The sequence below is a fragment of the Leptonotus elevatus genome, chromosome 19, assembly GCF_054856555.1.
Source record: "Leptonotus elevatus isolate MCC_2025b chromosome 19, RoL_Lele_1.0, whole genome shotgun sequence".
Lineage (NCBI taxonomy): Eukaryota > Metazoa > Chordata > Actinopteri > Syngnathiformes > Syngnathidae > Leptonotus > Leptonotus elevatus.
The window spans coordinates 10,057,127-10,081,419 of record NC_141257.1 but is presented as its reverse complement, the minus strand read 5'-3'; the positions used below and the strand labels follow the sequence as shown (position 1 = coordinate 10,081,419).

The window sequence follows — 24,293 nt, the reverse complement described above, 5'->3', positions numbered from 1 at the left end:
TTTCTCCCCCCACTTCCAATATAGGAGAGGGCAAAATATGGCTTACAGGCCACACACGTTAAAATTCAAACACCTTTATTCATCTTAACTTTGCAGATAAAAATGTACAAACAAATCTTTTGACATCGGGTGATTTATGAAAACATGTTCGATAGGCAGCAGGTTTTCTACAATGTGGCACTGGGATAGAAAACCAAAACCAAAGGAAAACGTGACGAATGTAACTAGTTTTAATAAATAAAGACATATATGTAACTCAAATGATTTTTCTGCAGTCTAAAAGAGCTTTCTTTCCCCTTTAAGGTTGTAGTGTAGAATTTGTGCGACTTTCACTTGGGTCAAAACACATTGGCTTGAAGTTGAGGACAGTGTGAAGGTCGTACTCCAGACAGGCAAGCAGGCAGGATCGTTTGTGACAAAGTACACTATAGTAAAAACTATCATCACATTCAACAAAAACTACACACACAAAAAGAACAGTGTTTGATCATGAACAAGTTAGATTTTTTTTTTCCACACACAAAAAAATGCCTCCTGCTATCACCATTCATTTTAAAAACGATGCAGCCTATGTCAATGTTAATACACAGGTTGATGAATCATGGACAGGAAGCTGAACAAACGCAAACCAAAAACTACAATAAATGAATCAATGCCCCCTTATTCTTTTCCGCTGCACTTCCACATTGTATAGAAAGATCTTTCATAAAAAGTTATAAAATAAATAAGCACTCTTTCCCTTTGAGTCGAAGTAGAAAAAAGTTGCGTGGCGTGCGTGCGTGCTCCCGAGGACGGAGAGTGTTCAAATTTATAAATTTATTTTACAGAAGTAGCTTTTGGTTCTCCTCTCTCGGCCCAAAACGCGCGGGGCCGTGGGGTTCTCAGTACACCCAGTTCACGGGTACCCATTGAGATTCAGTGCGCAGCGTGTCCACGGCGGCCTGTAACGTGTCGAAGGCCTTGTCCAGGTTGTCGTTAGTGATTGTCAGGTCGAAGTAGTGGCCGTAAGCCCTTTGGATGCGGGCGCTCTCGTCCACAGTCTTCCTCAGGTCCACGTCCTGCCAACAGGTGACTTGAAGTTAATAAATATGTGGAGGAATAAACGTGTTGATGTAGACCAGGAGTAGGCAAAGCTGGTGACATGGTGTGTACAGGAGATTAGAAAAAAAATATATAGACAAGCATGTTAAAGGTAAAGGCTGCTATATATAAGACCACCTCTAAGAGCTTGATGTTCCTGTGGCTACAATTATAAATATTATTCAGAAATGTAAGATCCATCCATTAATTTTTTATTACATATTTCAAATTCAAGTTATTTCTGTGAGCACTGTGGGTGTTTCTTTGAGGCGTGCCAATGATTTTTTTCCCGTTGATTATTTTGAGTAATCACCCCCCCCCCCCCATAAAAAAGTTGCGTTTGGTGGCAATAACTACCCATTATTTATTATCTTCTGTGCATATGTATTATTACACCAACAAAATTAGCTTATGCTAAACTGTTAGCAATCGCGATTAGCATTAGCACGCTAGCGAGTACTACTTACAAACACAAAGACTAACTACCATTTAGTTGACACTACTGTACATCTTTATATCTATATTACACATGTAATAGTGTTTTAAACGTCAATTAAAGAAGATGCTTCAACATTATTCATGAGTAAACAAGGGCAGAGCTAACTGTTAGCGACATGAGGTCAATAACTTTCTGTTCCTGTCTTCTTCTGGGAATGTTTAGTGCATGACTGCCCTCTACTGGTTAAATGGACACCTAAAACTGAGTGGCAGGTTATGTTCCAGCGGAGATTTGAGGCAGAAAATCTTCGTTGACCTATTTTTAATGTTGACTTATCCGACTTGGTCGACTTTTTCCCCCACCCCAGCCCTAGTTTCCAGTTGTGCCAGTTTGTCCACTCCTGGCATAGACTCAGATGTAGTTTTGTGTACCGTGAGCTGTTTGGTAGTGAGGCCCGCGTCCACGACAGCTTTGTGCATGCCCTTGAGCGTGTCGAAATCTGGCGCTGCGATAAACACCACGTAAGGCATGAACTCTGCCGTTTTCAAGACCTTCAAAGCCTGGAAGAAGAAGAAGAAGAAACAAGTGATATCCTAAGAAAGTTGTAGGAGTAAAATGAGATATTTGGAATTCCAAACGTTGAATCTCCAACCTGTGGGTTAACGTCGAGGATGCACGTCCGCCCGGCGGCCACCACCTCGTGGATGGACTCGATCTTGGTGCCGTACAGGTTGCCGTCGTACTCGCCGTGCTCCAGGAAGCGGCCGGCCTTCACCTCCACCTCCATTTCTGTCCTGGAGGTGAAGTGGTACGAGTTTCCGTCCAGCTCCTCGTCGCGGGGACGCCGAGACGTATCTTTCAAGTCGCGTTTGTTAGATCTTTGCATAATGTCGAGATTCTAAACTGCAGAGTTCGAGTTGTGGTGACGTACATGGTATAGTGGTGCCGAAGCAGGTGGGCTGAAGGACCATCAGCCGGTTCTTGAGGCTACGTCGGCCTACGCCCTGAGCGCCAATCAGAACTAGCGTCTTCCTCTGGAACGGAGGAACCTTGGCTACTTCTTCGTAGATCTGCAGCTCATGCCTGTCAAATTCTATTTCGCAACATCATTATTAGGGTCAAGTTATTAATTAGGACATCAGCGAGGACACAACAAGCCTGACCTGCATTCTTGGCAGTCAGATACATCATTTTCTTCTTCTTTTTCCCAGCTATGGTGCCGCACAGGATGCCTGAAAATACAAGATGGATCACTAGGAGGTTTCACACAGCCTTGCTTGTGCAGTATTTAGCCACTAGGGGGCAGGCTGGACCACAGTTCCTCAGCAGGGCTGACCTGACACACCAGATGGCCTGCTTCACTAATCCAACAGCAAAACGGATGAAAGAAGCCGTTTGAAAATGACTAGTTGTGGACACAACATTAGGTACACCAAAAAAGATATATGAATTGCCGCAATACCTGATCCATCAAAATCCCGAGGGACAAAAGCTTTCCTCTTCTCCTCCAAGAACTGACTGGGTATCAGCCCCGTGGCCCCGCCCACCACATGACAAGCCTACGAGAGATTACCCGACAAATGTCATCTTAACATTTCCCCCTCTGGAACTGGAATTGACGCAAAAACCTCACCTGCCACCAGTTGGGATCTTCCCTGTTGACAATCTGAAGGATGTCACCTCGCCGGAACGCCATGCCAGCCTCCCGGCAAGGGATCAGGCTGTCGTTGGCCGGGTCATAGTCGAAGTAGGGCCGCACGTAGACCTGCGAGGAACGATCACAGGCAGCACGGTGATGGGTATCGGACTGAGCCGGCCTGGGATGTTCGCGCTGCGCTTTGGCAGGAAGCGCAAGTCCTCTGTCTGATTTAATTAGACATGCGGCAAGGGGAAGCGGTAAAAAAGCATTCGGTGAAAATAAAACGCGTCGCCCCCGAGCCAAGAGAGCATTATCAGCCGTTTTGTTTTCTTCACTGAACGTTTGTTGGGAAGCATGGTTGTAACCTACTTAAGAAGGGAGACCCGAAGGCAGCCAGTCGATACAAAAATAGAAGTAGAAATTCAAGCACAGTAAACTTGATCATGGCTGACTAATTTAGAAGACGGCTAATGGAGATGTAGCCAAAAGGTTAGCCAAACTATTGAGTGTGGGTTTTTTTTGGGGGGGCGATTGGGTTTGGTCTCCGACGGCTTGACATTTCTATCGCTCAGATTCATGCTCTTGCTCTTTTGACGGTGAAATGGATCGTGCCTACGCTATTTGACACAAGAAATTCTTACTATGTTTACCAGCGGAATGTTTTTGATTAGCTATGCGGTCGCCGGGATCTCTTCAGGTCGGTGGTCGTCACTAGCGTTCTATCCGTCTGCCACCCAGAAGTATACTAGCGCCTCGTGTTTATAGTGCAAACACTCTCAGTTGGCCTATTAGCCATCCATTTTCTGTTTTCGCTTTCTCTCATCGGGGGCGAGCCAGCCCAACTTGCTTCAACTCGCACCGTGGACTCGGCACTAGTAAATCACAATTTAGTCGTTTGATTTCAACCATTTTTGTCACCCTTCACAAAAGCAAACAGATCATCTTTCGTGTTTAATCTAAATAAGATATGTTTTTTTGTTTTTTGTTTTTTTCAACAATGACCAAATTAGTAACTGAATCCGTTTTAATGGGGAAGTGAAAATGACATCACAGTTGCTCAGGCCTCAGGTAAGAACCAATCATAGCTCAGCTTCAGAAAACAGGTGAGCTGTGATTGGTCATTGCCTGAGCCCTGAGCAACTGTGATGTCGTTTTCAAACGAGAGCAAGGGGCAAAATGGCCGCCACCTGAGATGGATGAAATGGCAGGATTTTGCTTCATAACTCGTATTCCACAAATGTAATATTAATTAGAATGTCATGTTTAGACTAGTGAGGTCACATATAACATATTATTGTCGAGAAATGTTTAAGGGTGACTTCCCCTTTTTAAGATCAAGAACTGGAAATTACAAGAATAGAAAATTGCCATTTATTTCATGTCATTTTAAGAAAAAAAGGACATATTAGGATAAATAGATCTTTCTTTAAAATGATAATATTTTGCAGTGAAAAAAGGGGATTTTTTAGATTTTTTTTGTATTAAAAGTACTGGTTGGTACCGAACTTGTATCAATCTGAAAAAAAGTGGTGTTGAACATCCCTACTCTCAGGCGATATTGCGTAATTGTAGTTGAGTTGTTCTTTTAACTCATTCATTGCCATAAATTCATTTAAAAAAAATTAGGGGCAATTATTATTTTTTTATTGTAATTAATCGTATGACTTCACTAGTTAACTCACAATTAATCGCAACTTTTATATCTGTTCTAAATGTACAATGAAAACAATTCAAGGTTTTCATACTCAACAAAAGTGGAGAAAAAAAAGTTAAACTAATAGAAATAGTTCAAATTAATTTTTGACGTTTTTAGCCGTCAATGGCAGTGAATGAGTTAATCACCAAACGATACCAATATAAACAATATTTGCTTAGTAAACAGGAATCCGTAAAAAAAAAAAACATTTCATAATGCATTTGAATGCAAAATAAAAAATGATTTGATGGAATATCTAAAAATATCCAATCGTGACAGCCCTACATGCAAGTGTGTTTACAGCTTCCATTAATTCCTAAAAGAATTGCTGAGCATCAATAAAAGAACACAGCAGAACGCCGGTGAGTGTTCCCAGATGTAAGATCATGTGACCTAGATAGCGAGCCAAGTGTTATTAATAGAGCTCACATTCTGACGTCTTAACTGCTTGCCGGACCACCAGTGTGGTCTCACTGGCCAACATCTGTCACTCATTACATCGGCGCATGCTAGTGTGCGTACCTGCGGCGGCGCAGGGGCGTCCCGGTAGCTGGGCAGTATTTTGAGGGTGATCCCGCCGCTGCAGTCTTTGAGCATTTCCTGAAGCTCGGTGGGATTGTTGCCCACGTCCTTGCCGTTCACTTCCTTGATTATGTCGCCCACGTGCAGTAGTCCTTGCCTGTCAATCATGCCGCCATGGAGGATCCTGGCAATGACGAGGTCGTCCTTCTCCACGCGAAAGGTGACGCCCTGATAGGAAGGCGAAAGGTTCGACTTGATCTTTGCTCGCAATTTTGCGAAGGCGCTCGGCGGGGCTCACCAACGGCTCCCCGGCCTTCTTCCGGATGCCGATCATGCGCACGGCGTCTGCCTGCATGAGAGCGCTGTTCACGGACGCGTCGTTGGCCATCTCGGCAGGGGGCGGGACTTCGTAGCATTTGGAGGCCACCATGTCGTGTGCCTCCAGAAGGGACTGAGGAGAAAAGGACAAAAGGACGGCGCTTGAAGGAAGATTACGTAACATTATGTAACCTAAAAACACACTTTGGGGTTTTTGGAGCGTGCTCGTTAACGCTGCTGTCGTTTTTTTACACACTGCTGCAGGGTGCGTTGATTTAAAGGGGAAGTCAACACCCCCCCCCACCCCCAAAAATTATCTTCTATGCAGCCCCACTAGTCTAAATACAGTATTTTGGTTAATATTATGTTAGTTAAGCAGCAAATGCAGCTGTTTTTATCACTATAAGGTGGCAGCCATTTTGCCACTTGCACTCTAAAAACAGTTGGGTCAAAAATAACCCAACTATAGGTCAAAAATGGACCGATCCTCTACTTGGGTCGATTTGACCCAACTTTGAGTCAAGAAATGGGTCTTTTAGTGTAAAACAACTCATAAATATTGGTCAGATCCTTTACTTGGTCAAAAAATTGGGTCAGTGGATCAGTCCATTTTTTATCCATAAATAAATTACTTTTGACCCAACTGTTTTTAGTGTGTGCTGTCGAGTGAAAATGGCATCACAGTTGCTCTGGTCTTAGGTAACAACCAATCACAGCTCGGCTTCAGAAAACAGGTGAGCTGTGATTGGTCGTTGCCTGAACAGCTGTGATGTCATCTTTACGAGAAAATAAGTGGTTGCCCCCTGAGGTGGATTAAAAACAGCTCGATTTTGCTTCATAACAAATGTAATATTCATCAGAATGTCGTGTTTAGACGAGTGATGTCACATATTATTGTCAAGAAATGTTTAAGGTTGACTTGCTGGTTGGTGTGTACCACATTAAACATGGATCTGTGGATTTTTCTTTCATGACCAATCAGAATCGGCTTTTTGAAAAACTAATCATGAAATGGCTAAAATCCCAAATATGGATTATGTGCAAATATGTTTTAATTAATTCTTGGCCCATTTATCAACCAATCTCAGCACTGAGACTAACATTTCTTTTGTGGCCATTTAACATTTCAACAATTAGTGAGGGGGGTGGGGGGTATCAGTCACGTACACTATATGATGTTGCTTCCCTGCCTCTCTTTTCTCACTAGGTCAACAGGGTCTTATCTTGCAGCTTTTGCAGCTTATGCAACTAACGTCTCTTAGTCTCTTCGTTTGGCTCGCAAGTCCCACTCAATTGGTCTAGCCCAGTGGTTCTTAACCTTGTAGGAGGTACTGAACCCCGCCAGTTTCCTATGTGCATTCGCAGAATCCTTTATCGAAAAATAAAATATGATAATTTTTTTCCAAATTCAAGATGTCTGTGTAGGGTTTATTGGTGAACAAAATGAACAGGGAGAATAGTAGCTTTTGCCTTTTCTAGGCAAATACAATGAAAACTGTAGAGGCCCCAGAATTGAACCCTGTGGAACACCATACGTTCCGTTATAGGTTACATGTGAATTCCTATTGCAAATATTTGACGAACCACTGTCTTCAGTTTTCTTGACAGTATTAGAATAATAAAATATTATTATTATCATTATTGTTGTTGTTATTATGATAATGATTATAATGAAGACATCACACAACATACCATCACAACAGTCAAAAGTCGGCTCTGAGCGCACCAAATTCCCAGCGGCCAATGATGGCCAAGCAAACCATATGAGACCTCCGCCGAAACCCTGAACCACGTCCCTAAAATAAGGCATTCACCTTAAAATGCGGCTCCTGCAAGATCCTGGACAGTTCGGCCGCACTGTCGTCCCTGACTTTGAGGCTGCTGATGTCGCCCAGGATCTCCGTCACCAGCTCCATGTTGTTGTCCTGCACCGCCTCCAGCTTCACCTCCTCCAGCTGTTCGTGAGCCTGCGGGGAAACACGAGCGTGGAAGTTCGTGCTCTTGTTTGGTCTTGGAATGTTGCCTGGCAAGAGTGAATGTGAACCGGCGCATTGGGCGTTGCGTATGGCGTAGGTCGGAGCGCATTTTCAGCTTGATTAATTCGCTCTCTAAGACCCTGCATGTAAAATATGGCAAGGCTACAATTAGTTTGTGTGCTGCAGAGGAGCAGATAACGCAGTGAAGTTGCGCATTGGCAGCATGAGTGAACTTGTTTAGTCTCCAGTCTTTAGTTGATGAAGCCTTACACACCTTCAAACACCAAAATGCAGCTGGAAGCGGACTCGCTTGCACTTCGAGCCTCCTCGCCCTCAACTTCGCGCGCGTGTGTGTGCTACCTTAACCAGGGAGCGTACAATGGGGCTTTCCATGATGCCGCGTAGGAAGAGAAGGTCGATGTCTTTGGCGCCCCCGGTGGCGGGAAGCTCACCTAGATTATCCAGCACCTCCTGCATGGCTGCTTAAGAAGAAGAAGAGAGATGATTTGAGTTAGCCAAAATGGCCGTAACAGAAGAGCTGTCATGACGTCGCCTTGCTGGGCTCTGTTACTACAGCTGGAATATTTTTTCAAATATAGTATAATTTTAGTTGTTTTTTTTTTTAAATTGCTACCTGAACAACAATCTATAAATAGTTTAAGATTTTACAAGATGTCAGGGTGGTCCAGACCTGACAGTAACCCACCGGAAAATATTGGAATCCCATGTTTATATTCAGAACTAAAACGGGTGCAATCTGTTGTAAAATGACAATTTTTAACCCCTTCGGACCCATAGATGATTGCAGTGGACATGACATATTTGCGTGTCTCAACCAATAATTTGGATGATGTCAACACTTCTGGTTCATGATTGGATCCTAGCTAACCAATCACAAGTTGATTTGCATGATGTTCATGTTAAAAATGTTACATCTACGGTAAAATTGACAACACGTTACAGCCATATTATCCTGGCGTCCACTATAACAAATAAAAACATGAGATAAACCCAACATTTTTCCATGTTTATGTGTGGGAAAAGTCAAAATCAGTAAAAAAAAAATAATAATAATAATAATTTGCCCAGCAAAAAAAATGCAGGTCTGAAGGGTTGAAGGCAAATGACATTTTTAGTATAAGCCCCGGGCCGCTTATAAATGGATGGCAGGCCCCAAATGGGCCCCAGGCCATTGTTTGGACACACTGATCTACACCACAAGGCTAATTATTGCTAACCATTTGAAGTATGTATACATTTTGAGAGTGTTAAGTAAAGAGAGCTAGTGTGACCGCTTTTAAGCGGGGGACAGTCCCGGTTTGAGCCATATGTCCCGAGTCCCGGCAGATTTCGCCAAGTTACACTGCAACGTCTGGTCATGCTAACTTTAAGCTAAACAGGCTAACTGACTAGCGATTAAATTTGTTATAAATATTCCCTGGTAAAAAAAAATGTGTATATTTAATTTTCAGCAAAAATGGTGGTGTCCCAATTTTTACATTTTGAAAATGTGCTCACCCTAAGAACACAGAGATCTGAATGAAATAAAATGCTGGCATCCATCAGCTAACACTAGTAACCTTGAAACCCCTCCAAGCCTGTTTAAGATTCTTACAGCCCAGTGGATGCGTGCGTGCGTGCGTGCGTGCATCTCGTCTTTATTCAGTTACTCTGCGTGGGAGCTAATTTGTCTAGTCAAGTCACACTGTACAGACTCGCTCCCCTGTGACACATTCAGAACTAGACCAGGCATGAAACGCAAGACATCCGTTATGAATCATCTCGTTTAGTCACTAAACCAGTTACTGGTTGTGATCAAACACAATTTCCTACGTGATACAATCAGAAGCGTAATATCTTATTTGAATATACCTGTCAGACATTTATTTATTTAACACTCATTTTTGTAATTGTTTGTAGTTTGCACTTTATAACTACTCTGCATTGTGATAAATGCACATTAAGAGAAACATTTCAATTTCAGCTTTCGATGCGTCTCATATTGAGTTTTTGTCAAGACCACACACACAGGCCACGTTGCACCAGGCCAGGATAAACATGGCGCAAACACACAAACAATCATTACACTGCCAGCCGCTCTTTCACTCACAATTCCCGAGGATATAACCCATAATTTGCTACCCCATTCTGCAAATGTTTACTCATGAATACAGTTGTCGAGAACTTGGAAACTAACACAAACTCGGCTCAACTGATCTCCAAACAAAGGATTTCCACTTTCCACTGCGTAATCTGTTATAACCTTTACCCACTCGGTCAGCGTCGGCGCGTCCTTGACCACAGGAATGTTTGCCGGTCTCATCCTGTCTGGCTGCCACGTGGACTCTAAAATACACTTCGCACCCTCACGAAAAGCCACAGGATTGCTTCTCTTTTCAGTAAGGGATGGGAGTGGGAGTGGGAGTGGGAGTGAGTTAGGCTTGGCTAGAAAACTGCCCTCAACACTGATAAACCGGGCCTAAAGATGAAGAAGGTGTTCACCTTCCAGGAACAATTTGGGGAAAACCTACAATGACAAATCGGATTATAGTTGCTAAAATATCCAGACACACTTTTAACTCATTCGCTGCCATTGACGACTATAGACGTCAAAAATCAATTTTCCGGATACCCGCTCCAAGCCTTCCTCACCTCCAGATGTGACGGCTTCCTGGTTGGCCTGCACGTCCACGGCAGGCACGTCCACTCCGGGCGGAGGCGTCACCTCTTGCGCCTCCTCCTCTGCCCGCGCCACATTGGCATCGTCCATGGCCGTGACCATCGCCGAGCCCTCCGTCCTTCGTCCTCCTCCCCCCGCTGCCACAAGTATGCAAAGCGGCACAGCAGCAGTCGTCGTGAAACTACTGTACGTCTGTCCTTTTGGCTCTGCCTCTAAGTGCAAGGGGAGAGAAACAGAAAGCGAGGCAAAAAAAAAAAAAGAAGCAACAATGCAGTGGGGTTGGTTATCAAGAGACGAGGGAGAACTTTTTTTTTTTTTGTGAGAGAAGCTGCAAAGAGGCTGAAAGTTGGATGGAGTACACAGATGTGCTCAACGTTTGTCAGTCTCCTCCCTCTACCTCTTTAATACACAACCCCCACACACACCCACACTTATAATCCCACAATCCTCTCCAATACCCCTCCTTCTTTGCCCGTTTGACCCCACCCAAACTTCAGGTGCTGAGTCCACTTGTCTAGACATTATGACCCCCCCCCCCCCCCCCACACACACACACACACAAGTTGGATATGCTATTATGTAAGTAATCTTACATAAGTGTTACAGGGTGGGGGGGCTTGACCCTACATTCCGAGTCTCCTCCACTTTTCTCCCATGCTGAGTCGGGGGACCCCCCCCCCCCCCTGCCCCCAGACCAAGATATGTGTACACAATGTGCTCGATCAAGCAAAGATGTCAAAGCATGAATATTATTACTCACATGTGGACCTTTTTCAATCTTATGCTTTAACTGGTATTTATATCCAGAGTAGCTGAATCTGCTGGGACATCAAAACAAACAGAAACTAACCACCATTTGTCCTGAGAAGAATTTCTTAACGTGCCACGCGACTCTTGTTGTATGCCTTCTTATTCCAACCATGTTGTCGAGCTAGTTTAGAGGCCTAAGATACCATATGACTAAGATGATTACCCACTGAGATTAATTTGTGACAGGTGAAGACATATTGCACATAGGATATGAAGTGGGGCTACGCTGAAATAAAATGAGAATTATGAATGAATATGAAAGAGTTGATCTATCTTTTATTAATAACATGTTCTATGTGCCACCACTGATTAGTATTGAGGCTATTATGAAAGATAAATTCAGCAGAAAATTCAACCCGTTCTTATCCATCTCATGGGGCGGCCATTTTGCCACTCGCTGTCGACTGAAAATGACACCACGGCGCCTTAGGGCTCAAGTAACGACCAGAGGTGGGTAGAGTAGCCAAAAATTGTACTCAAGTAAGAGTAGCATTAGTTCAAAAATAATATTACTCAAGTAAAAGTAAAGAGTAATCATACAAAGTTTTACTCGAGTAAAAGTAAAACTACTCTTAAAAGTATTTTTTCTTCTTCTAAAAGTTACTCAAGTAAATGTAACGGAGTAAATGTAACTCGTTACTGCCCACCTCTGGTAACGACCAATCACGTCTCAGCTGTTTTCTGGGTCATGTGACATTTGCAAGATGAGCAAATAGCCCGAATATATACTGTATATGTCCTCTTTTGTATATAATGTATATTGTGTCATCCCGATACAGCCCAAAACATACACCCCCCCCCCCCCCCCCCCCCCATACGGACACAGCTGTGCACGAAGCAGGGCAACAGGCTTTAATCCAGCCCCGACTCGACCGGTCCCTCCCCCAACCTCAACGTTGGATTTTAATCCAGGCCACAAAAGCACGGGATTACAAATCTCTGTTTTCCTCGCTCGCTATAGCCAATGTTCAATCACTACACGCTGGTATTGACTTCATAAACTTGAAGCCCCCCCCCCCCATCTTACTTTATTGCTAATATTCACACTAAACACATCAAATAAATCTGTCAGCCAGTTCTCCCGCTAAGCGCATAAAACCATGTCAGTATGTAGAAACGTTTTCCTGAAAATCTCCCTTGTGAGTGGAGCAACATTAGACAGGCAGACGCTGTAATTACCTTTTTTTTTTTTTTTTCTCCAGTCGGCGTGCGAGTAGAACAACCTTCAGATTCGAAGCACTACTGGCTTCTCACGAGTCGCCACCTGCACAGACGGAGAAGTGTTTAGTGGGCCCGTACTAATAGAATCCATAAAACCTAATTGTCCTCTCTCCGCACATCCACTTGGTGCTTTTGTCTTCGAGACGACTCTTTCATCTCCCCGTCTCTCAGCCTCAGTTTATTGCAGGACGCTACAGACTGAAGGTTGCTCTGATTGCGCACGGGGCCATTCAGAGTGATTGAGTCGTCGCGTTTTTTTTTTCTTTTCGAGAATGCTGAGACGCATGAGATCAATTTGTATCGGAATGTCAGGAAAACAGCAGTGGGCATTCCTTAAGTTCTATTTTAGGATGCTTTGGATGTGTGTAACCAAACATATACACCACGTTAGGTACCTAAGGACATTAATTAACATGCTGTTTATTATTTCATGGTAAAGCTCAGTTTGGGGTGACAAGGAAAAGCATTTATTTACTAACACCACTGACTACGTTTAAATGCAGTCAATAACACTTTCAAAACTCAAAAGGCCACGTAAACATGAGCAAAAACCCGACTCTGCTCTTGTTCGGATTTTCCAAACCCCAAATAAAAGACCCCTGGGTTGATTGACCGTTTTCTAACCAGAAATACAAATTGGTTTACCTCCATAGAACGAAGCATTGGTTTGTGTTCTTTGTATGCTCTTTTGCAAATAATGTTGGTCTGTGCGGCGGCCATCTTGCGTTGCCACTCGCGCTAAGTGAGCCTAGCTTGAATAGAATGATTTCTCCACTGCGTTTTCACATTATTTTCAATCTCTCTGGCGAAAATGCTACAGCGTGTATAAGGGGTGGGAATCTTTGAATGTCTCACGATTCGATTCCGATTTTGGGTCTGCGATTCGATTCAGAATTGATTTTCGATTAAGAACGTTTTTGGGGGGGGGGGGGGAATGATTTGATTGACAATGATTTTTGCTTCAATCTATAGATGTGCAAGGAATTGTAATGATCTACTCCAGTCTGACTCGCTAATGCTAATTAGCGCGCTACTCGCGACACTTTTATCACTCAAAAGAACGGCTCCACACTGCAAAAAAACAACTTTTATTGGAATAACTTGATCGGGACTTTTTCCTTCTACTCTCTAATGTGGCTACAACTTAACAGTGTATTAGACCGCGTGGAACCACACTGCCCCTCAGTGGCCAAACCGGGTACAACATGAACAGCGCTCCAAATAAAGACAGTATCAAATAATTTCAATAAAATAGATTTTGGGACATTTAAAATCGATTCTGAATTGTACTAAATGAGAATCGTGATTCTTATGAGAATCGCTTTTTTTGGGGCACACCCCTAGCGTGTGGTGATGACTGTAGAAAATTACAAACGGAAATCACGTCTATACGTGTAATGACGTTGTCCGTACGTCACTGTTAGATCGAGATGTATAAGGGAGTAACTCATGCATGTAAACAGGTTGCCCCAAATGTTTCAGAAGCCGGACTTTTGATCTTTACGTGAATGTTGACTGCATGTAAACGTCGTCACTGATGAAAACATCAAACTCCTAGGGCAGGCGTTCATGCAAAACCAAGAAAATTCTACCCGCAGGACTACCGGTACATTGGAGGTCAGCATCTACATCATCTCGACACGGCGGATGCGCCAAAAAGTGATAAGTGACTGCATTGGAACTCATCATCTGCAAAATCTCGATAACGGCGAATGCTCCGGAAAGTGATCAAGTTTTATCTGTACCAACTTCAGGTTGTTAGGCGTTATCATTTTCTATCTGAAGCCTTTGACCACGCAGAGGGCCCGGCCAGAGATTCAAACCCAGAACCTCTCGGCTGTAAAACAGACTAGCTAAGTCTATTCCTGCTTAATTTGGGCATTACAGTAAATATTCAAGAGAGCTCTCTGTAAAGCATACTAACGCATCACTGCAAACTGTATTCATTTCTAAATTAATTTCAAAAGGCAGAATGTGCTTCATTCATCCCATTAGTGACATTAAATCAACATTAGAATGCAAAGCCACATTTTTTTAAGGCTCTTTACTCCTGTTTAAGAGCTCCGCCTTCAGAGACGCAGTCAAACAGACCATTACAAAAGTCATTAACCTCCTATCATGCTACGTTAATTTCACACACCTTGTATTTCCACTTTGACGGCCAAAAGCAGTCAGTGGAAGGTTTGTGAAAGTGGTATAAATGCCAAATGGGAAGCGACATTGGCGTTGTTCTTCTCGCTTTTGACTCTTATGCTGCTTTCTAGTACAAGTCCGGGTCAGGTCAAATCTTGTCAACATCCTGCACACTGTCTCCTCATAATTGAGTATTGCTGTAAGGGAGAGAGTGAGAGGTTCGATTCATGACGCAACAACCAGGCTCGCCACACTTGCTGGAAGTGAAAGACAGCCCTTGGAAGAATGTTGATGGAGGGAAAAGCCACCAGGGGTTCATTCTTTGCCAAGTCATCCGCAGCGAAAAGCAGCAGTGGGGCCAAGCGCGCGGCCTGACAATAAGGAGGAGCAGACAAAGGGAGTGAAATGCTGAGACGAAAAAAGGATGAGGGTTTGCAACCTGATGTCAGAGGAATGTGTAATCTGCTTTTACAAACAACAGATGTGTTATAGCAACAAATCTTTCACGTGGCGATATTTATCTATACATTCCAAGATCTTAGAAATTAGATGGGGTCAAAACATGTTTTACAGCAAATACAGAACTAAAACAAAGGGTGCTTTAGATTAACAGATTGTCCTGTCACAGCCTCACCCGATGCTCCACCCCTTTGACAGGAAGTGGTCACTCAAAGGCTATCTGCTATTGGCCATCCCAGTAGGAAGGGCGAGTTGCCAAGCAGTCAGATGATAGACATCTCGTGGATAGGGGATTATAAAGGATCAGAGTTTTATTTTATTTATTATTATAATTTTTTATACTTATGTCCCTTTTTGAGACTTTTAACTCATTCACTGCCATTGACGACTGGAGACGTCAAAAATTCATTTGAACTATTTCTATTAGTTTAACATTTTTTCCCACTTTTGTTAACAAAAGTATGAAAACATAAAAAAAATTGTATTACAACAGATTTAAAAAAGAAAATTAATCGTGAGTTAACCAGCGAAGTCATGCGATTCAAAATTATCGCCTGACGCCCCTAATTTTTAATAATCTTTTCTTAAAAAAAAAAACATTATTAAAAAGAAAAAAAAGAAATGTATGCTTTTTTTTTTTAAGAAAAGATTATTAAAAATTAGGGGCATCAGGCGATTAAAATTTGTAATCGTAATTAATCGCATAACTTCACTAGTTAACTCACGATTAATCACAAATTTTATATCTGTTCTAAATGTACAGAAAAATTATATTCTAAAAATTCTAGGTTTTCATACTCTTGCTAACAAAAATGGGAAAGAAATGTTAAACTCACAAAAATTGTTCAAATTAATTATTGACATCTATAGCTGTCAATGGCAGTGAATGAGTTAATTACAATTAAAAAATGTAATGGGCTGACGTGATTAAAAAAAAAATTATAAGAAAAGATTAGTAAAAATTAGGGGCGTCAGGCGATTAATTTTTTTTATCGTAATTAATCGCATGACTTCAGTAGTTAACTCACAATTAATCACAAATGTTATACCTGTTCTAAATGACCAATAAAAAAATTATAGGTTTTCATACGCTTGTTAACAAAAGTGGGATTTTTTTTTTTAACTAATCGAAATAGTTCAAATGAAATGTTGACGTCTATAGCCGTCAATGGCCGTGAATGAGTTAACATGTCAGCTTCCCTCTTATCTTCCCAGCCCGACACCAGCCTCTACTCTCCTTTGCACATGGTAGGGCTGGGGGGCACCGCGCTCTCAAAGCAGCTGTCACTCCCGCTTCCTCGCACTGACGTGACAATCACAAAGAGGGTCAGGGAGCTCTGCGCACAGCCCGGAAGTCCAGATGTTGCTCGCGGGGGGGCTTGGTCCAGGAGGAGCAATTATAAACTTGCCTGTGTAGAGTCGGTCCGCAGAGAAATGGAGTGTCGCTTTCACATTTACATATGTCTGTCAGCGACTTAACTTGACTGTATTTCTTCCTTTTCATGACATAAAATGACTTGGACTCACAACATCACTTGCACCTTACATTCCCCGACAACGTCAGACAACGTCTGAGTATGATTATCGTCATAACTTAGATCTCATCAGAATGCTGTATATAATACGTGACTTTTGACACGAACTGACTCCTCCCACCTGATCACCCTTTCCCGCCTCTCGCCCGTCTCCCTCTGCCGCCACACTAACCCTATGTAGGTCACTCCACGAGCCACGCAGTAAGAGGATTACACCGTGACCCCTAAGATGGCGGACATTTGCAAATGACGGTATAATAATCATCATAACGGTGCGTTTTCCGGTTATCTCAGTTACACAATGGAGTTTGGTATTAGAGCAATTAAATTGGGAGTTTATAAATTCGTAGAAAATGTACAGTTGCTTGTAAAAGCAACTGCACATGAAAATTGGTGAATCAGCAGTTATTTTCACTTCATTTTCATTCCTCGCTCGTCATCGTCACTTAAATTCACTCTGGGTGCGACTTTGTTATTCACTTGTGTTTTCCAGCAGTTTCAGACACGCCATAATTATCACTATTGGGAGTTGCTGATGTGTTAACAGAATAGGGAGCAGCAGTGCAGGGAGCTCCGATGGTAACATGTTCATTGCCTCTGTGTTTCGGGCCTTCAGTCTGGGTTAATATCACCGTAAAGTGCTTTTAGGTGTCCTCAAAGATACACTCAGTCATTAAAATGTAACAGAATAATAAAACTGAGGTTGTTTTTTTTTAAATGTGAAACATTGCCAAACATTTGAACACATAGCAGTAGAATATAAGGCATTTTGACACGGCACACGCTACATTGCTAATGCTAACTACAGAAAGGTTTGACCTTTTTAGTTTAAAACAACCTAACGTTAACCTCCAGGATGCCGCGCCGTACCCAGGCCAATGGCAGAATAAAGGATGGTATATATATATTTAAAAAAATAATAATTTTAGGTCACATTTTAAATCCATTTACGTTGCTATTATACTCATGCTAACTAGCGCTAACACCCTTTCATTTGTTGCTAGCACGGCGTTTTGCCAGCCAGTCAGCGAAACATTCCCGTTTCTAGGGCACCGTTAGCTGTACCCGGGGGGGGGGGGGGGGGGGGTTGTAGCGTTAGCCAGCCAAACAATATTACCATTAATATGTCCGCCCGAATTTAACGGGCATTTTTTTTCGTGCTTGTCGACGTAGATATGTCGTCACTGATTCATGTGCTTGGTTGTATTATCCAGAAAATTTATTTAATAAACAATTCATTTTGATCATGTATATTCTATTTCCATAATCAGATTGAACATTTTGCACGTCATTTAGATGGCTGTCGTTATGGGGGAAACGACCCTTTTAAGAAATCCTCTTATGACCAACATGTTTGTCTTTAGAGACTTTTACCTGACAAAAGAGAGTTACAGTAATCCAACTGAGAGGTTGAACAGAAGTAGGCATCAGTCAGAACCAATCCAAACATTAGGAACATTGTCTTAAAATTGTTTTATGTCAACTCTATTGCCAGGAACTAATACACAAAGTGCATGTGGGCTGAGAAGTCTGGCAACGGGTTTCATTCCACCCCTGCAGAACAATAAAGGTCATCCTGGATCCTGGCACAGGTCATTATTTGCTTCCCTGCCTTGAGACTCATATACCCTAATGCACCGTCTACACTCCTTCCTCCACACTATTAGATTCACTTCATCCGATTAAACTATTGTAAGATCGAAGGGAAGATGAGAAGCCCCTCCCCTAGTGTGGTCCGGTTGCCCCTCCCGAGGAGGGTCCCCAAGGATGTTGGCCTTTTTAAATGGGCTTCCCTCGTCACGTGAGGCCCGGGCTAAACAGCTTATAAAAAGGTTGTCAAATGCTCATTTGCTGCCCACAGCCCACAACGGACCATTTCCTGGATGCTCATATGAATTAGACCTGACATCGTGTTAGTCAATTATTATGGGATGGCCCTTTCAGGGGAGAGTGAAACAAAAACAAAAAAAATCAATAGGGTGTGCTTGTCTACTGTCCAAACCAGAGCCAGCACAAGGCTTAAGTGAAGTAAGAGGCTGCGTTGAACTATGAGTTATGAACCACCACTTGTTTGATTATTATTATTATTTTTAGCTTTGCGTTGAGAGCTCCAGATGCACCCCGGTTGGTATCAAGTAAAAAAAAGCTAAAGTTGCCGATTACAAATTTGCTTCTTTTTCACACTGCACTTAGCACAGCGCATTGCAATGCCGACCAACCAATTTGGGTCGCAGCGACCTGTCACGACCGGTCATCTCTCTGCATCCAATTGATTTCAGAGTGACAGCAGCAAGAGATTTGTCTCATGTTCACTAACAGCATGATGAAAATGGAGGGAAACGTTATTCATGCAGTTTCGCAGTGTCCTGTTGTACTGAGACCTGGTAAAGAAGGAAGACCAACCTGCTCGGGCTGAAGTACACCTCAAAGCTGTCTACAAGGAGCTGTAGCTCGTGGACGAGCCTAAACTCCATCAGATCTTCGCTGTGCCATTAGAATTGTATAATGGTAATATATATATAATTGTTTCTGTTGTATCAATTACAAATCCATATTGCAGTGCTGCGACCTATTTTATGTCCAAACCAGGGTGAAAAGGCACCAGGCTACTTCCTGTTCGGTCGCTTAGCAACTAGCGGCTGTCCAGCCATCAGTCCTGCGCCCTGGTCCAAGGTCGGTACCGCGAAGAATCTGTCTCCCGATACACCAGTACAATATGATACAATTTGGTTTGATTCAGCGTAATTACAATTCCACAATTCGTTTTTTTTTTTTTTTTCATTTTATGAATCAACTTATTAGTATAAATGTAATTGTAATTTCCTTTATATGTATTAGGAGTTTGCATTTCTGTAATGAAAGATAAGTCAGTGTGTATCCTTGATATGATTCAGGGACAGGACATTTCACAGTGGAATGATTCAATTGCACTCGTAAATCAAGGTACCAATGCATACAAGTCAAACCCTTGCAATTCAATTTGGACTTGGGTGGTAAAGTTTCCAAAGGTTAAAATAATCCAAAAATTCCATGCATCCCCACGATGATGCCATGCTCCGTGCAACTCAAAGACTATTATCCTATTTCTTCTCATAGACGCCTAATTAGAGTTAATGGGAGCCTTTTTTGTGTGTCACATCACAACTGTACACTGCACACATCTCGCCAGCCGTCACACGTGCGGCCATTTTTATGAAGTTATGCATTCACAGCCTTTATGGTGTGTACCACGCTTACAACTACGACACACAGTCGCCGCGTTTCACCCCACGGAGGAAAGACACATCCATCCGTGTCCCACAATAGGAGCCCGCGTGCCGCATACTGACAGCTGCTCACGCAACCCACAAGGCAGCCTCAAACTCTTACACACGACAAAGTGCTCGTCTTATTCCCATTCCGAGGGAGGAATGAATCAAAACGAAACCGGGCGGAAGGTGTTTCTTACCTTTTAACGGGCGTGTGATTTCGCGGTAGCTCGCCAAAATGTCCCGGGTGGACACTGACGACCCCCCCCTCGGCTATCTCCGTCCTGGTCCCGCAACGGACTGGCAAGAGAACACGATGCCAATCACGCATAGAGGCCCCGCCTTCTTTGTGACGTCATAAAAACACGGGCCAATAGCAGTAAAAGCCCAACCTTCTCTCAGTGGATACTTTTTCCCCCTTTTTTTTTTAATCACGCTCTCATTCATTCAATATTTGCATTAAAAAACATTTAACGAAAGAGTATGTAGGAACGTTTTACACACGTAATATGCCAAAAAAGGAAGCCATGACTCTTGTTCTTCCATCACTTACATCCTTTGTTGTTTATGAAAGAATCATTAGCTGTTGCTAAATCTTTTTTTTTTAATGCAATATACATTATTGTGCGTAAACGTGCTTGATTATTTTAGCCAATGCTTTTAGTTGTTGTCATTAGTCTTATTTCACCTGCACTGTCTTGTAATATCAGATTGTTGTATACGAATTGATTTCAGTTAGGACAATAGAAATGCAATCTCTACGGGTGTCTATCTTCTTATCTACCACAAGAGGGAGCCATACACCAAATTATCATTTATAAGGGCAATGTAAATAAAGGCAGGCGCAACAAAAATAACCGGACGAAGTGGACTCTAAGCACTTTAAATTAGGGTAAGAGTTGGAGGGGCAGTCTGGACCTGGTTACATATTAATAACTGTAGCCTGTGTGTGGAGAAACTGTGTTTAGAATGCTTACACTTTACTCAGTCTCTGTCAATAAGAAACAATCAGTGTTTGTTGTTGTTTCATTATTCATTATTATTGTTTGAATATTTTAATGACTCCACAATTTGAAATGCCCCTCCGCATTAAAAGTTTTTATTCTTCTAGCCTGTACATCATCATGACTTATGACATACTGTAAATATTGTACAGACTGTTTGCAATGATCAGTCTAGTAGAAATGCATTGCGAAGCAAACCGCAACAAACAGAGAATAACGCTTTTTTCAAATAATGACTCTTTAATTGCACAAATATACAATACAATTCACATACCCTGTCCTCCGGTTTACTTTAGACATTCACAAATGATGACTGAGGGGGATTTTTATTTATTCTTTTACAATTTGATGGCACGAAGCAGCAGAGCGGTAGCTGATGGGCAAGGAGGAGAAATGTGGCGGAGGCAGGGCGGTCCTTTCGGTGCATGTACGATGACATGATGTTTAGACGTGGAGGTCAAACTGGCTAGTGACCTCTTCACCACAATGACGGGTCATATCTGGGAGGAAACACAGAGGTCAGCTTCCTGACTGGACAAAACATTAGGGATACATATTTTGAGATCAAATAGAGAGCTTGTATTGAATTTTAATAGGTTGTGCGAGTGTATCTAATGTTACTGTTGGGTTACAAACCTTGACTGTGGAATTGTGTCTGTGCTCTCCTTCAACAACAGCTCGGAGACCAGTGTGTCCAATATCTCAGGATTGGACCTCTTGCCATACCTTGAGGCACAAAGGTAACAGAATAAAATGGAATTAAGCAAGGATTATTTCGGTAATGCCATTTTCTTTTAATTTTTGCTTCATTGTGCCTTTTACTATACTGACAAATGACTACATAATAAGACAAAACATCCTTGTATGAATTATATTTTTTTCATGCAGGTCGAAGCATCAGTAAAACAGACCAACCCAACATGCACGGATTATTGCATCCCTGCAGGATATTATGATTCCTTGTCTGCTCCTTACATGATGCCTGCCTGAAGGAGCAATTTACCAACACATCCACACAGGTAACGATGCATGCACGCACAATCTAATGCAATATAAATGATTGATTTAAATTAGTAATATGCTCATTTGAGGGGGACAATCTAAAATATAAAGAAAAATATACTGTTGATAAAAATTTCAACAATAAATAGATGTATTAATTATAATTAATTAATATAATAATAAGTTACATATATTATGTATTATTATATTATGTATGTATTATATTAATTAATCTAGTCAAATATGCTCATTTGAGAGGGACAATATAAAAATATAAAGAAAATATATATAAAAATGTAAATAATAATAAATAAATATGTTAATTAATTATAATGAATTAATACAATAATAAATTATTCATATTATTTATTTTTATTATATTATTTATGTAATATATATTAATTAATCAAGTCAAATATGCTCATTTGAGAGGGACAATCTAAAAATATAAAGAAAAATATATATAAAAATGTCAATAATAATAAATAAATATATTAATTATAATGAATTACTATAATAATAAATTATGTATATTATTTATTATTATTATATTATTTATGTAATATATTAATTAATCAAGTCAAATATGCTCATTTGAGAGGGACAATATAAAAATATAAAAATATAAGAAAACATATGTAAAAATGTAAATAATAAATAAATATATTAATGAATTATAATGAATTAATGTAATAATAAATTAAATATATTATTTATGAATTATATTCATTAATCAAGTCACTGTCCAGCCAAGTCACTACAGTGCAAAACTAAATAAAAACAAATATTAAAAACACTCCAATCACAATAATAAACATCAACCAAAGTACCACCATGCACTCCATCCTACCTCTGTCTTGTGATGAGGTTGATGTAGTGTCTCAGGGCAGAGTAGTACTTGGCCAGGTCCTCGGCAGGGGCGTCATCACCGGGATTCTCCGGTTTCACCGGGTAGCCGTTTGTCAAGGTGCCCAGGCACAGCAGCGCCCACAGCAGCAACCCCAGGGTCACCACGCAACTCACAAAGTTAGAATGCATCTGATGGAGCGGAAAATGACAGTAAAAGATCATAAACAGACGACTCTTTGGAGAACAGCTCAAAGTCAGCCTTCATGATGGTCATTGAATTTCAATCCATGTTTAAGGAATACAATCTTAATATACTTACACTTTCCGGGGTGTTCTTGGGGTATCTGCGTGCAATGCTCTTGCGTCTCCTCTGCTCTGAAGTGCGCCTGGTGCGCACCGGGCTTTATATGCGCGCACCAGACGCGCTGCCGAGCCAAACGCGTCAGAGCTGCACTCAGCGCTGCTTTGCTCCGCCGCCAGCGTCACCACCGATGCTGTCATTGCTCGTGTGTTTTCTTTCACAACTGTCTCAAGTCATTAAAACAGCCCAAAATAGTCAATAGTCTGTTTTCCAGTATCCAGTGTGATGTTTTCCGTCTTGGATTGAGCATGACGCACTAAATAACATCTTTTAATACTTTCAGGTGTCATTTCAGACCAGATGTTACCGATTCAAAAAATGAAAATACACTTGGTTTAACTACAGTATGTTGCTAGTGTACTACATTAGCAGCCAGATTTAGGATTATTAGGACCCGAGCACCAGGTGGTTCGAAGGCCCCATTTGGAGTTGCTGTTTATTATTAATCCCCCCCAACAAATCAATCACCTTTTGGGACTCTCAACATGCCTGAAAACTCCAATTTTTGCATACATGTGTATCTGGATGAAAAAATGTTGAGATGTTCGATGATCTTGAGTAGTGACCGATATCAATACCAAATAGTGATACCCCTAATGATAATGTAAGACAAGAAAAGACAATGACAGGTAATTTTACAGAAAGATCAAAACTATTCCGTTGTGTTTTTCCTTAAAATTGCATGAAATTTACGGATGCGAGAGTACCAATACCAGGTATCGTATCGGGCTGATACCCAGCCTTATTTCAAGGTGTTGGTACTCGCTACAGTGGTCGATACTAGTATCAGATGCCCTCTTGTTTTTGTTTTATAATTGGGAAATAAAGGAATACATTCTTTAAAATTATGTCATTGGGGTTTTTTGTGTGAATTTTTTTGTATAAGTACTAGTGGTATCGGTGCTTGGCATTGGTGACTACTCAAGAGTTGACTACTCGTACTAGTATTGGTCTGGGGGAAAAAGGGATTAAACATCCTTAATGAAATTAATGTCATTTTTCTATTCTAGTTCCTGATCATAAAACAGCCAAAAGAGTCGCGAGTGCCCATCATTATAGGATGTTATCTGATGTTGAACAAAACAGGAAAAAAAGTGGCCATTTTTGTGTGAATTCCAGGTTCGTACGAGGGAATTTGCCCAAATGGAAGCAAGTATAAATTTTCTTTTTTGGGTCTTTGTCATATGCGGGTGGAGCATGTCATCAGATTATGATTTTTTTTAAATTATTATTATTAGACATAGAATACTTTCTGACGGCAGACAACATGAACACGACACCATTTCAGATGTAAATAACACATTTTACAATCACGTATTGC

At 41.6% G+C, this 24,293-nt stretch overlaps 2 protein-coding genes across 4 annotated transcripts; both read right to left on the bottom strand.

The window, feature by feature from the left end:
* Positions 1-58: 58 nt before the first annotated feature.
* Positions 59-20,075, bottom strand: pals2b (protein associated with LIN7 2, MAGUK p55 family member b). 3 transcript variants are annotated; one of them, XM_086063150.1, is made up of 14 exons: positions 19,957-20,075; positions 12,340-12,424; positions 10,323-10,562; positions 8,049-8,149; positions 7,509-7,661; positions 5,675-5,827; positions 5,377-5,604; positions 3,153-3,284; positions 2,982-3,078; positions 2,683-2,751; positions 2,451-2,612; positions 2,172-2,374; positions 1,951-2,079; positions 59-1,058 (listed from the first exon to the last, which is right to left on the bottom strand). In XM_086063150.1, exons 3-14 carry the CDS (start codon positions 10,450-10,452, stop codon positions 882-884), a joined length of 1,734 nt encoding a protein of 577 aa, XP_085919276.1. In that variant the 5' UTR covers positions 10,453-10,562; positions 12,340-12,424; positions 19,957-20,075; the 3' UTR covers positions 59-881. The 3 variants fall into 3 exon arrangements, with proteins under 3 accessions (XP_085919276.1, XP_085919274.1, XP_085919275.1); XM_086063148.1 differs by having other exon boundaries at positions 8,049-8,152; positions 10,323-10,560; XM_086063149.1 differs by having other exon boundaries at positions 8,049-8,152; positions 10,323-10,564; positions 12,343-12,424.
* Positions 20,076-20,985: 910 nt separating this feature from the next.
* npy (neuropeptide Y) lies at positions 20,986-23,033 on the bottom strand. The gene is made up of 4 exons (XM_086062799.1): positions 22,931-23,033; positions 22,613-22,800; positions 21,397-21,486; positions 20,986-21,260 (listed from the first exon to the last, which is right to left on the bottom strand). The coding sequence occupies exons 2-4, from the start codon at positions 22,798-22,800 to the stop codon at positions 21,239-21,241; spliced, it is 300 nt and encodes a 99-aa protein (XP_085918925.1). The 5' UTR covers positions 22,931-23,033; the 3' UTR covers positions 20,986-21,238.
* Positions 23,034-24,293: the final 1,260 nt, after the last annotated feature.